Source organism: Pygocentrus nattereri, chromosome 17 (genome assembly GCF_015220715.1).
Source record: "Pygocentrus nattereri isolate fPygNat1 chromosome 17, fPygNat1.pri, whole genome shotgun sequence".
In the NCBI taxonomy this organism is placed as follows: Eukaryota; Metazoa; Chordata; class Actinopteri; order Characiformes; family Serrasalmidae; genus Pygocentrus; species Pygocentrus nattereri.
Window position 1 is genome coordinate 13,390,599 of NC_051227.1, and position 14,684 is coordinate 13,405,282.

At 41.5% G+C, this 14,684-nt stretch overlaps 1 protein-coding gene and 1 pseudogene across 1 annotated transcript; both read right to left on the minus strand.

Moving 5' to 3' along the window:
- Positions 1 to 2,012: 2,012 nt before the first annotated feature.
- Positions 2,013 to 2,070, minus strand: LOC119265818 (annotated as a pseudogene).
- Positions 2,071 to 4,012: 1,942 nt separating this feature from the next.
- rabggtb (Rab geranylgeranyltransferase subunit beta) lies at positions 4,013 to 14,684 on the minus strand. Its single transcript, XM_017706284.2, has 9 exons — positions 14,600 to 14,684; positions 12,125 to 12,232; positions 11,774 to 11,971; positions 10,480 to 10,585; positions 10,321 to 10,373; positions 9,399 to 9,509; positions 6,979 to 7,104; positions 6,157 to 6,306; positions 4,013 to 4,274 (listed from the first exon to the last, which is right to left on the minus strand). The coding sequence occupies exons 1-9, from the start codon at positions 14,600 to 14,602 to the stop codon at positions 4,134 to 4,136; spliced, it is 996 nt and encodes a 331-aa protein (XP_017561773.1). The 5' UTR covers positions 14,603 to 14,684; the 3' UTR covers positions 4,013 to 4,133.

Here is a 14,684-nt window from a genome sequence, read left to right on the forward strand (position 1 = left end):
CTAAGTTGTAAATAAATCTGAAACTGAAACTTTGCTTGTGTGTAAAAGTGATTTCAGAGCCACTCGGTTCTCCCTGATGGAAACTGTTTACCTTCAGTGTTTTGTGCTTCTGATCATTTTAATAGACGTCAGCGTCACTAATTAATGACGTTCTATTAAAAGACTGGTTTACCAAGAGAGACGCTGGAGGACTTTCACCTGAAATGAGTTCATGAAGCCAGTCTTGTTATAAAAATGATAACAGGACATCAGAGCCAGAATTACTCTTTTAGTACTTTTACTTTTGATACTTAAGTACATTTGAATGTAAATACTTTAGTACTTTTACTCAAGTGGAGGTCTAAAAGGAGGAACTTCTACTTTTACTGGAGTAATATTTTACCTTGTGCGTCTCTACTTTAACTGGAGTACATGGTTTGTGTACTTCGTCCACTGCTGTTCAAATACAACCAAGCTAGTTTTAGCATAACTGTTACCTCAGTTATCAATCAAAATCATAATGAAAACAAATTTCGTCTGACTGACCGGGAGACTCTCTGTGGTATTAAAAGGTAGGTTGATCCATGCGTCAGACACACCCGCAGGTGGCGATATCATCTTGTTTGTGTTTTTTCCCATGTTAGTTCTGATAAACCAGGGTACAAGAAAAAGACAAGGGCTTTAGAGGCACGAGTGCCTTACATCTCTGTAAAATATGTAGGACTGCATTTTAGCCAGCAAAAAAAATAGTTTAAAACTATTTATCTGGGCAGTAAGATTGTTTTTGCTAATAAAAACTATATATCACTGCTGTCGGAACAAAACCTCGTATCTCCAAAATGATAACTTTACAGGAGAAGGAAAAAACCTACTTTACTTCTAATGTAAGTCTGTGGAACCAGACGTCTTTCCAAGTCATTTGGGCCGTTTCTTTTGGTCCATTCATCATGAAATTTACATACAAAGGACAGTGGGCATTTTCAAATTATGTCAAAAACTGAAAAACAACAAAAACTGAGATATGAGGTTTACTTCTGACAGCAACGATATAAATATTAGAATAAACACAGATAAACAGAAACACAGTAAAACGTCACTGGAATGTAATTTCCAGGATGGATGGTGGTTTACAACCTTTCCAACCATTATAACAAGGCCGTATGGTCACGATTACTAAATTTGATGAAACATGAAAAGTGTTGGTTTTACAGCAATAACTGCAACTGTAAATAAATATAATTATTACTAATATTATTTGTAAAGAACACAGATTCGGTTGGCACCTCCTCAGGTTTAAATAAATTTGGGCTGATCATAATAAACGTATATTTCCAGAAGCTGTTTAATAGCCTTTTGATATTGGTTTCTAGTGGCTGCATGCCCCCCAGACCCCCACTCAACCATGCCAATGTTCACACAAAAGTTACAGTCATTGTTAACTGTAAATACTGAAGTCTCTGGAGGAAAGCTTTGAAATTGAAAGTCACAGTGGATTTTTTTAGATTTGTTTGTATTTATTCTAGTTTTAGTGTGTTTTTTGAAGAAATACATGTTTATGGCCAGACAAATAGTTTTACACAACAAAATACCTCAAGGAACACTAATAGCAGGGTCACAATACATATTAATATATATATATATATTTTTTTTTATATATACAAGCCACGCTGTGAATGGAGTACAGTGACGTTCCTTGTTATAAAATGGAATGATTCAGGAATAGTCGTTTTTTTTTTTTTTAGCCAAGCTGTTTGAAATGGTGAGCAGAGAGTTAAGTTGAACTGAATTCAGAAGCATTAGCCAACTCATCCGGATTTAACCCATCCGTGCAGTGAAAGACCCACACTAGGGGGCAGTGAGCACACTGCCCAGTGGGCAGCCCTGTCCACGGTACCCAGGGAGTAGTTGGGGGTTAGGTGCCTTACTCAAGGGCATTTTGGTCACATACTGTTGGCTCAGGGGATCGAACCAGCAGCCTTCCAGTCACAAGGCTGGTTCCCTAACCTCCAGCCCATAACTGCCCCCATTATCTGGTCCTCGTATAGAGGATGTATCAGATATTAAACTGATAAGAACAGATACTACACTAGATCTTGACAGCTGGATTAACTGAAATCGCCCTGGCATTCATCTCCTGTTTGTAAACACTTTGGTTTCCCAGTGAAGTACAGCAGTGGTTAGTAGACCGTCATCACTCAACCCGAGTGTCGAATACAACTATGCTGAGCTCATTTGTGATGACATCACCCGAATGTGTGAGCTACCAGCACGAGAAGAAAACGCAAAGCTGCTTACTCGATTCTCCATTTCTCCTTAAATGGAGAATGTGCTGCTCCACTCAAAGTGGAACAGGATTCAAGCAGCCACTAAGGCCTTGTTCAGACTGCAGGCCCAGATCCGATTAATGGCATATCCAGATTGAATCTGGGAGCTCCCACCCGCTCCTGCGCAAGCATAGCACCAAAATTAAGTCCTGCACTGCAAGATTTTGTGGCGGATCCCACGGGAATCCATAGGAGTGTAGACCTCTATTTTGTGTCACTCGCAACACGATAAACAACGACGATGTCAAATCCTGAGCGATGAAGTGCTGGGATTCAAGAAGAGCGCCGAAGATTCATGATTACAAAGAGAATTCTGTAGAGTTCGGAGTGCTAGATGATGCTCCTCCATCTCTCCTGCATCCGCGTTTGAAATACACATCACCAGCGTAGCTACGTAGTTATCGACGCCAATGTCGTTACCACGGTAACCAATGCAGATAGACTACTGGTGTCTGGACACACAAATCCGATCTGATCACTCGTAAATAACAAAGCAGACAGTCGACTTAAAAGATCTGATTTCAGAAACAAATCAAACCTGCCTGCAGTCTGAACACAGCCTCAGTGCTGACTCAGAACAGAAATAATATCTGACTCTTATATGTATGTTTGTAGCTTCTGCTCTGAGTCCACAGTTTGCTAGGAGTGATTTAGCCACATTAGAAAAACACTCCATTCAGCCAGAAAGTCAGATCTGTATGTAGGTATTGTGATATAAACTGAGTCTGTTCTACAGTTTCTCATTAGGCTGAATGAATAACCGACTCTAAATGTAGGTATTGTGATATAAACCGAGTCTGTTCTACAGTTTCTCATTAGGCTGAATGAATAACCGACTCTAAATGTAGGTATTGTGATATAAACCGAGTCTGTTCTACAGTTTCTCATTAGGCTGAATGAATAACCGACTCTAAATGTAGGTATTGTGATATAAACTGAGTCTGTTCTACAGTTTCTCATTAGACTGAATAAATAACCGACTCTAAATGTAGGTATTGTGATATAAACCCAGTCTGTTCTACAGTTTCTCATTAGACTGAATAAATAACCGACTCTAAATGTAGGTATTGTGATATTAACTGAGTCTGTTCTACAGTTTCTCATTAGACTGAATGAATAACCGGCTCTAAATGTAGGTATTGTGATATAAACTGAGTCTGTTCTACAGTTTCTCATTAGGCTGAATGAATAACCGGCTCTAAATGTAGGTATTGTGATATAAACTGAGTCTGTTCTACAGTTTCTCATTAGGCTGAATGAATAACCGGCTCTAAATGTAGGTATTGTGATATAAACTGAGTCTGTTCTACAGTTTCTCATTAGGCTGAATGAATAACCGGCTCTAAATGTAGGTATTGTGATATAAACTGAGGTTGCCATCATTCTTTACATCTTGTCCAATCACAAAACAGTAGCTTTGAGAATGCATTTGTGGGCAGAGCATGGAAAGTTAAAGTCCTTCATAAGCTAAATCGATGTGCTAGAAGTGGTTAAAAATGAAACTATGCAGTTATCTGGCTCTCCATGACTGGATCATAACAGCAATACCTATAGCATTCTTTTAACCATTGGTTAAAAGTCAGTGATCCACAGGACCTTCAGCAGAACAGTGAGGAGGAACAGAGACAAATCGCTCAGGCCAGAGTCCGTTCAGGACCACAGCTCTGCACAGCCGATCATTTTCCCTGATTTAATGAGTCTAATGCAACTTATGTGATCATTATGAAACTTTTATTGGACTGATTCAACGAGAGCAGAAACTAAAGCTAAAGCAGAGAAAAATCTAAACTGTACAGCGCTGTGATCCTGTGACCTCTCTGGTCTCCAGCTTTAACTTAGTAGGTCAGGCTGGAGGCCGATCCTCTGGAGAACGTCCTCAGGCATGCAGAAGACTGGGTTTACCGGCTTTATCTGCTCATCTCCCAGAAGAGACAGACCAGCTACACCGAACAGTGTATGGAAAGGATCGACCTGGACAGGGGAAAAATAGTTCATTTATACTTCATTTACACTTAATTTAAATAAAAATTTCAAATTCTATTTTTTTAAATCTGCATAATTAACTGGTTAAGATGTAAACAGAATTGTTGAGAGTGTTTTGGTGTGAAACACTCTGTTCTAGATAAACGTACCAAGCCTGGTTCCCATCACCACCACTGTAAAGATATCTCAACCACTTTACACCAAACCCCTCTGAATACACCTCACACACTGAATTATACAGAAATTTTGGAAAATTCAGTGGAGTTTCCCTTTAAGAAATGCAAATGATACAGTAACTACCAAAAACGTGTGGAATTATAACTGAAGTTACACACTTAAAAAGATGGTTCTTCAAGGGCTCTTTAGTAAAGAAAATGGTTCTATACAAAATCATGAACACTTAAAGAACCCTTTGCATGATTAAAGGGAAGACAATGAGCCGTATATGGTTCTGTTGAGGGAAATACTGATAAAACATGTCCTTGAGTCATCATTAATAAAAGCTTTGCAGCAATCATTCATTAGAAATGATTAAAATAAAGGATAAAGTCATTTTTAACTAAGGCCGGCAGGCTTAGGTAGGGAAAAATTAGGCCTAACGCTTTCAGCTGAGAGGGTGTCCGTGCCAGGCACTGTTGCAGTGTTAGAAAGCCTTGAGAGATACGCAGACACCTGCATATAAGAAATACTGCCTGTTTGGTAAAAACAAGCTAGCTTTTAATGAGGAAATAGACAAGCAGTGAGCAGGAACAGGTCGTAACTCTTAAATAATTAGGAAGGTGCCCGGCTTGAGGTCAAGAAGGCCCAATACGGAGAGTCGTGAAAAACGGTCTTTGTCTGACAAAGCATATAGGCGTAAAAAGTACATTTAATATAGCAAATATAATGATGGCCAATGGGAAGGTTAGGATGAGAGGAGGAGTGAGGAGTGAAGAAATTACACCAGGGAGGGGGATGAGCACATTTGGAAAAAACATAAAAACTGATGTATTGTGTTGGACCTACACATTTCTGGCTATCCAGACGCCAACTTGTCACTTGGAACTTAATAAAAGCCTTTTCCTTCAAAAGAACCAACGGCTTAAATTTGTTTGTTCATCTCTATTCTTGCAAGAAAACTTTTTAAACTTTTTGACTGTATTACTTTTTGGATTTTGCAAGAACGTCTTTTTAATCTTTTGATGTCATTACCTTTTTTGCATTAGAGAATAGATTCAATTAAAATTAGAATATTAACCAAAATTAATTAACACCACGTCCGAGACCCAGGGTGGAGGCTGGACTGCTCTGGGTCACGACACTGTATAGAACCTTTCTGAGAAGGGATTTGTATAGCACCACAAAAGGTTCTTCTGTTATGACAAGCTTGACAATGTGACAAAAGAAGAACCCTTTTAAAAGGTGTTCTATAAAGAACCATCTACAGCACATTCTCCATCAATCTGAAGAACCTTTTCATAATGCAAAGAACCACTGACATCTTAACAACAGAACACCACTTTCTGCTGCTATAGAACCCTTTTCAAAAAGATTCTATACAGAACCATTTACAGCACATTCTCCCTCAACTTGAAGAAGAACCTTTCAGTGATACAAAGAACCCTTTAATCATGCAGAGGGCTCCTGGAGTGTTGATGGCTCTATACAGAGCCATTTTCATTACTAAAGAACCCTTAAAAATATCATTATATAATGTTGATAAGTTTCAATGGGAATAAAAGTATTTTATACTACATCTTAATATGATTCAAATGACTAATTATACTCCGTGGAGGTGAAATCGACAGAGTGCCGGCTCTCTAGTCCTAGTGATACCGGTCCTAATGTACAGACTGGATGTTCTAAGCTCAGTCCATTATTTTAAGGTTACCATGTCTCCTGGTCGGTCAGCAAATCCGCCCGTCTCCTCGTCCTGACAGGACAGGATAAATGTCCTCAGCTTGGCTTTGTCAATCCAGTGAATTCTGCCGATGATCTTTAATGCAGCGAGAACCCACCACGAGTAGCACACATCTGGCAACTGAGGCAAATACAAACATCACACTTTACAGCTTATAAGAAAAAAGGGCCATATTCTTTATTTTATAATAGATCTATAATGTTCTAATGAACTGTAATAATTCATTTTTCCAATCTCTTAACAGACTGTTTTAAGACCGTTATGTGCAAATGATCTGTTCTGATTGGCCCTGTGTTGTGCCTCAAACTGTCAAGGGACAACAAAGCTGAATAATTTTCCCACATCGTCCTCTCCCAGAAATAACAACCTGCATCACATTAGCAAGGATCTGGCATGGCTAACCTGCCGCAACCTGAGTGGGCGGGGCTTAACTGCCGCAACCTGAGTGGGCGGGGCTAAACTGCAGAAGCTGAATGATGAGGCTAAACTGCTGTAGGCTGAATGGGTGGGGCTAAACTGCTGTAAGCTGAATGATGAGGCTAAACTGCTGTAGGCTGAATGGGTGGGGCTAAACTGCTGTAAGCTGAATGGGTGGGGCTAAACTGCTGTAGGCTGAATGGGCGGGGCTAGATTACTGAAGGCTGAATGTGATGTCACTTGTAAATAAGCTCATGGTTCTGACATCACAACCATTATGAATTCAAAATGGCTTGTATTTGCAGCCTAGTTTGTATACATAGACTGAAGAGTGAACAATAATACTTCTTCAAAAATCCCCTCCTTGTATCTTACCTTCTCCGGTCTGCCGTTAAGCCCTCCAGACGGAAGCTGTCTCTCACAGAGCCACCATCCCAGCAGATCAGCGTTGACCTGATGGAGCTGACCAGTGACGGACAGGAACCCCGTACAACAGTAAATCTGCAGAAACAGGTACAGCTTCAGTCATAACTCACTGTAAGTCTTACAAGTCAGCAAATCTTAAGGAAGACCTTTGAGGTTTGAGCAGACTGTGAGAAGTTTTGTGGATGTATTTATAGACAAAATTTAGGCTAATTTAGGGTTAACTATTGACTTCTTGTATCTGTTTTGCAGTGTTAGCCTCATAGCTCCTGTACTAAACCATAGAGGCAATATTTGTACACCAAACACGTCCCAGCCAATCAACTACACTCACCGGCCACTTTATTACTAGTGAAAAGTTGGACCCCCTTTTGCCTTCAGAACTGCCTTAATTATTCGTGGCAGACTTTCACCAAGGTGTTGGAAACGTTCCTCAGAGATTCTGGTTGGTTATTTGAGTTACTGTTGCCTTTCTATCATCTGGAACCAGTCTGCCCATTCTCCTCTGACCTCTCACATCAACAAGGCATTTTCGTCCACACAACTGACCGCTCGCTGGATATTTCCTCTTTTTCTGACCGTTCTCTGTAAACCCTAGAGATGGTTGTGTGTGAAAATCCCAGTAGATCAGCAGTTTCTGAAATACTCAGACCAGCCCGTCTGGCCCCAACAACCACGTCACATTCAAAGTCCCTTAAATCACCTTTCTTCCCCGTTCTGATGCTCAGTCTGCACTTCAGCAAGTTGTCTTGACCTCCTCTACATGCCTAAATGCATTGAGTTGCGACCGTGTGATTGGCTGATTAGCTATTTGTGATAACAAGCAACTGAACAGGTACCTCACTGTACCTAATAAAGTGGCCGGTGAGTGTATATCTGGGATAAATGGAAAATAGGATACAGTTAATATTTTAGTGAAAAATTCCTTTATTTTCCAGGTTTAGTCAAAAAAGCTCTTCTTTACCAAATATTGTTACAACTTTAGGTATAATAGATTCCAACAGTCCAAGTGCAGCTAAATCACCACTCTAAGATCAACGCCTCTCGATGCATCAATATATTTGTATTACTGATGCACTGATCTGATACACTGGCTTGATACTGGCGCCGATACTTTAGTAGACAGATCGGTTTCAGCCAGTCACGTCCACTCTCAGTGCGGTTTCTTAGCCACAGTCGTGTCATTACAAAACACAAAACACAGCAAACTCTTACTTTGTGTTTTTCCTCAATGACACTGAATGCTTTACATACCGTTAACAATGAGTGATCACAGATAAACCTGCCTGTTTACGGAGATGACGTAAGTGTTTCTTTACAAACACGAAATGTGCCGTGTGTTTCTCCACAAAGCGTGGCACCTTGTCAAAATAAAAGCCTCTTTTCACAAACTGTGACAGCAGATCAGAATAAAAGCCCTGTGCAGAGGCGCTGATCAAATTCTGTTATTTCAGACTTTTACAGTTTCCTTGTTTCTACACTCATTGTCCATTTTATCAGCTCCACTTACTATATTTGTTATAGCCCCCTTTTACCCTGTTCTTCAGTGGTCAGGACCCTCGCAGAGCAGGTACTATTTGGGTGGTGGGTCATTCTCAGCACTGTGCTGCTAGAGTTTTTAAACACCTCAGTGTCACAGCTGGACTGAGAATAGTCTACCAGGACAGTGAGTGGACACAGTGTTTAAAAACTCCAGCAGCACTGCTGTGTCTGATCCACTCACACCAGCACAACACACACTAACACACCACCACCACATCAGTGTTACTGCAGTGCTGAGAATGATCCACCACCTAAACAGTACCTGCTCTGTGAGGGTCCATGGGGGTCCTGACCACTGAAGAACAGGGTAACAAAGTATCAGAGAAACAGATGGACTACAGTCTGTAACTGTAGAACTACAAAGTGCAGCTATACAGTAAGTGGAGCTGATAAAGTGGACAGTGAGCGTAGAAACAAGGAGGTGGTCATCATGTTATGCCTGATCAGTACAGACTTAAAAAAGTAAACATATCAGATTTTTGGAAGATTTTTGAGATAGTTAAGATAAGGTGATAGTTAAGACGTCTACAGCGAAAAGTTAGACTTCATAACCCTGAAGTTAGAGAAATAAGATGGACTATGAAATACTTGTCCAGCATGCAAAATCAGATCAGTAATCTTTATGGGTCATATCCTCAGGTATCTGGAGAAAAACATTTGTATTGTTGGATCTGCATCCTTAATTCTGACGCCCATTACTGCTAAACAAGGGGCTGCACATGCATCATTTACATGCAAAATGCAGTACTGAGTGCATATTGGGATCTGCCGTGGGAGAGTCTCGAAAAACGGTATCGTTATAAAATGAACCATCATTAACGAGGCCTCACCTGTCCAGCGTGAGATTCTGAGCCAGGCCTGCAGCCGAATCCTCCATCAAAGTTCATACAGGACAAAACGAACTCCACGGCCTTGTCCACATCAACAGCATCCAATCTGCCCTGAAAACACACACAGACGATCCATAACCAGCTTCCACAATCTCCACAGAAACGCACTGACCGATAGAATGGGACGCTGTGGAGCCGATGCACATGAACCAATGTCCAGTGCCAAAGATATAAATATTTTATTCTATTTATTTATTTAGCACTCATTTTATTTATTTTCTTATTGTCAATTTTTTGTCTTACATCTATTTCTTTTTTTCATTCATTTATGTTTTTATTTATTTTATCCTTATGTGCTCTGTTACTTGATAAGTTGTTATATAATAATTTAATTTCATTCTGTGGTCATTATATGCTGTCAAATGTTTGTACAGTCATTATTGCACTGCATCTCTCATCTCAGGCTGCTAATTTCCTTCGGGATCAATAAAGTGTCTGTCTGTGTCTGTCTGTCTAATCAGTTATTGATTTAATAGTTTATTGGTACATTCTTATCATTAAATTGGACTTTTATGATTATTATTATTTAATTATAGCACTTGATTAATTTCTTTACTGTACAACTTCTCAGTCCCTGATTCCTGTATTACTCGGCTACATTGCAAATGAGGGTCGCCCTCAACGTGTTCAGAGTTTAAATAAAAGTAGGTTGATTGACTGATTGATTGATTGATTAACTGATTGATAATGCCACCCAACACTGGGCTGTGGAGCAGTGGAACTGTGTTTTCTGGAGTGATGAAGCTCCACCCAACACCTGTGGGATGATTCGGAGATCCAGAACTGACCATCCACCATCAGCGCCTGACCTCATGAATGCTCTCACAGCTAAAATCTGCACAAAGAAGCCAGAAGGTCTTACCAGCAATGCCAGAGTTGCAACAGCACAGAAGGAAAACCTGGTATCTATTTCTCCTACAAGAGAACAGACACAGGAACAGTGTTAAAAGTGCAATGATGCAAAATCCCAAAAGGTTTTAACAGACAGTCTAAATAAACATCAGATGGAAAAAAAAATGACCCCATTTGTCTCCTGCAAATGACCCATCCTCCTGCTGAAGTCCCCTCACATAATCCACAACCTTGTCCACATCGATGGCTTTAACATTGTCATACAGTGTCAAGATCTGGAAAACAAAGCAATAGAAGTCCAGTCGGTGAGTTTGTTTACATCCGATCATAATCAGATTTCTGCATTTATCTGATTATTCACATGGTCTTGTACACTCTGATTTCTTACATCAGATTAAGGTCTGGAGATCTGAGAAAGAGGCTGGATTTTAGCTCAGTAGTCAGATTTTTCAGTGCTGTGGACTCTGATTTCTTTCTGATTTCTCAGTCTGAGCATGTGTCAAAACAGACTGCGGTACCGGAAATAAGCCAGCATTGTCGCTGCAAGACGCAGCGAAACACATTTGGAGTGACACTGACACCAAATACATGCTTGACGAAGCAGAGGATTTAAATACAGGGTGTCCCAAAAAAACTGACACCATTTCAGAGTCTAATAACAGCCAATTCTCCCTCAAATGATCTCAAATTTTACCAAAATGTGTAAAAACAAACCCAGTTTAGTTTTTAATTTCTTTTTTCAGGTTGAAGAACGGCGTTCACTAGAAATGAAAAAGGCATTTTGTGTGTTAGAATCTGCTCAAACAGTCAAACAAGACGGAGCAGAGTGCAGAAAATTTCCAGAATTTCCAGAAAATTCAATAAAAATGCACCAACTGGACCAGCGCTGGAGACACAAGACCACCAACTTGATGGGCGTCATGTCCCAGGTGGTGTGCATATTGAACATTTGTGAAGCTGTGAAGTCGGCTATAAAATCTACATCCCTGTGAATTTCTTGATATTCACTTCTCAAAGGATTCAAACAAAACCATTTTTTTGGGACGCCCTGTATTCTTCATCCTCTAGATGATGTACGTCCCCCTCTAAAAGCTCCTCACAGAGAGTTCCTACATGACATGATGATGAATTCACCGCCTGATGACTGAGACGCTGTTTTATGATGGTTTGGGGAAGATTTTGGCCACAAACTCCATTCGTCGTCAAAGGATACGCGAATGATGTGACGGAACAAAAACGTATTATTCCAGATTTTCCACTATTTTCCCATCATCAACATTCCATATAAGCTTAGAAGACTCGTGGAGGTTCTCTGGTGGTTCTGGATGGTAAATAAAATGTCTATATCTGTGTTGTAGTCATGGCAACGCCTGGTTCCCATCACCACCACTGTAAAGACGCCTGAACCGTTTCACACCAAACCACTAAAAAACCAGTTAATTAAAAGCTGTAGACTGTGTGACCTGTACGGCGCTAAGCGTGTAGAGCAGGTGCGGGTCATGGCCGATGCTGGCACTGAAGCCTCCACAGTCGTGCTGGCAGGATTTAATGAAGTCAATAATCTCCTCTCGGTTCATGCGGTGAAGCTGACCCATCAGGTCCATCACAGTGAGACCCCAGTAAATACCACTCATCCGCAAATACTCCGAAAGGGTGTATTCCTACAGAGGAGAGGAATGAGAACAGCCGCCAATCAGCCAGTGTGGGAGGTCTCACACACACACACACACACACACACGTTAAATATATATGAACTACCAGAAAAACAGCTCTGAATATAAATATAAACTGTCTAGTTTGTTCCATCTACTTACATAATCATCTTTTTTGGAGCCATAAGCAGCGATATAGTCAGCATGTTTATCCAGGAGAAGAGTGTTAGGAGCATCAGGCTTAATGACCACGTCTTTAATCTGGGTCCCCTACAAAACAAAAACACAGAGACTTTTACTGATGGACAGCATAAGCAGTTTGGCCACTTTATTAGAAACACACCTTGCGCTTCCACTCACTGGCCACTTTATTAGAAACACCTACCTTGCGCTTCCACTAATTGGCCACTTTATTAGAAACACCTACCTTGTGCTTCCACTCACTGGCCACTTTATTAGAAACACCCACCTTGTGCTTCCACTCACTGGCCACTTTATTAGAAACACCCACTTTGTGCTTCCACTCACTGGCCACTTTATTAGAAACACTCACTGGCCACTTTATTAGAAACACCCACCTTGTGCTTCCACTCACTGGCCACTTTATTAGAAACACCCACCTTGTGCTTCCACTAACTGGCCACTTTATTAGAAACACCCACCTTGCGCTTCCACTCACTGGCCACTTTATTAGAAACACCCACCTTGCGCTTCCACTCACTGGCCACTTTATTAGAAACACCCACCTTGTGCTTCCACTCACTGGCCACTTTATTAGAAACACCCACCTTGTGCTTCCACTAACTGGCCACTTTATTAGAAACACCCACCTTGTGCTTCCACTCACTGGCCACTTTATTAGAAACACCCACCTTGTGCTTCCACTCACTGGCCACTTTATTAGAAACACCCACCTTGTGCTTCCACTCACTGGCCACTTTATTAGAAACACCACTTTATTAGAAACACCCACCTTGTGCTTCCACTCACTGGCCACTTTATTAGAAACACCCACCTTGTGCTTCCACTCACTGGCCACTTTATTAGAAACACCACTTTATTAGAAACACCCACCTTGTGCTTCCACTCACTGGCCACTTTATTAGAAACACCCACCTTGTGCTTCCACTCACTGGCCACTTTATTAGAAACACCCACCTTGTGCTTCCACTCACTGGCCACTTTATTAGAAACACCCACCTTGTGCTTCCACTCACTGGCCACTTTATTAGAAACACCCACCTTGTGCTTCCACTCACTGGCCACTTTATTAGAAACACCCACCTTGTGCTTCCACTCACTGGCCACTTTATTAGAAACACCCACCTTGTGCTTCCACTCACTGGCCACTTTATTAGAAACACCCACCTTGTGCTTCCACTCACTGGCCACTTTATTAGAAACACCCACCTTGTGCTTTCACTAACTGGCCACTTTATTAGAAACACCCACCATGTGCTTCCACTCACTGGCCACTTTATTAGAAACACCCACCTTGTGCTTTCACTAACTGGCCACTTTATTAGAAACACCCACCTTGTGCTTCCACTCACTGGCCACTTTATTAGAAACACCACTTTATTAGAAACACCCACCTTGTGCTTCCACTCACTGGCCACTTTATTAGAAACACCCACCTTGTGCTTCCACTCACTGGCCACTTTATTAGAAACACCCACCTTGTGCTTCCACTAACTGGCCACTTTATTAGAAACACCCACCATGTGCTTCCACTCACTGGCCACTTTATTAGAAACACCCACCATGTGCTTCCACTCACTGGCCACTTTATTAGAAACACCCACCTTGTGCTTTCACTAACTGGCCACTTTATTAGAAACACCCACCTTGTGCTTCCACTCACTGGCCACTTTATTAGAAACACCCACCTTGTGCTTCCACTCACTGGCCACTTTATTAGAAACACCCACCTTGTGCTTCCACTCACTGGCCACTTTATTAGAAACACCCACCTTGTGCTTCCACTCACTGGCCACTTTATTAGAAACACCCACCTTGTGCTTCCACTCACTGGCCATTTTATTAGAAACACCCACCTTGTGCTTCCACTCACTGGCCACTTTATTAGAAACACCCACCTTGTGCTTCCACTCACTGGCCGCTTTATTAGAAACACCCACCTTGTGCTTCCACTAACTGGCCACTTTATTAGAAACACCCACCTTGTGCTTCAGCTCACTGGCCACTTTATTAGAAACACCTACTTTATAGCTCCTCTACGTCCTTAGGTGCTGTACAATGCATCAGCCCCTCCACCTCATTCATCACTGGTCAGTCTCTGACCACAGGGCTGCTGTTGTCCAGATGTTGTGTGGGTGGTGGCACAAGGCGAGAGCCTGAGAGTGGACCTCCACCCAAAAATACCCAACACAGAGTGGCTCTGTGTTCAGAAACTGACCACTGATGAAGGACTAGAGGATGGACAACACAACCCGAGCATCAGCAGATCAGCTGCAGCACCATTTCAGGTGAAACGGGCGATTCTTCCGTCTTCCGCTCCGCACCAAACCTCGAGATTTTAAAGTACATCAGAACTTCAAGCGCTGAACAGTAAAATCTGGTCGTTTTAAATCGAGAGTAATACAGATAATGATCATAATAGTCGATGAGACTCACCATCCCGGCCCACAGCTACAGCTAAAGCTAGCGGCGTCACGGCACTACGGGCGCCCTTGTGGGACACTTCGCGATTTCGTTAATG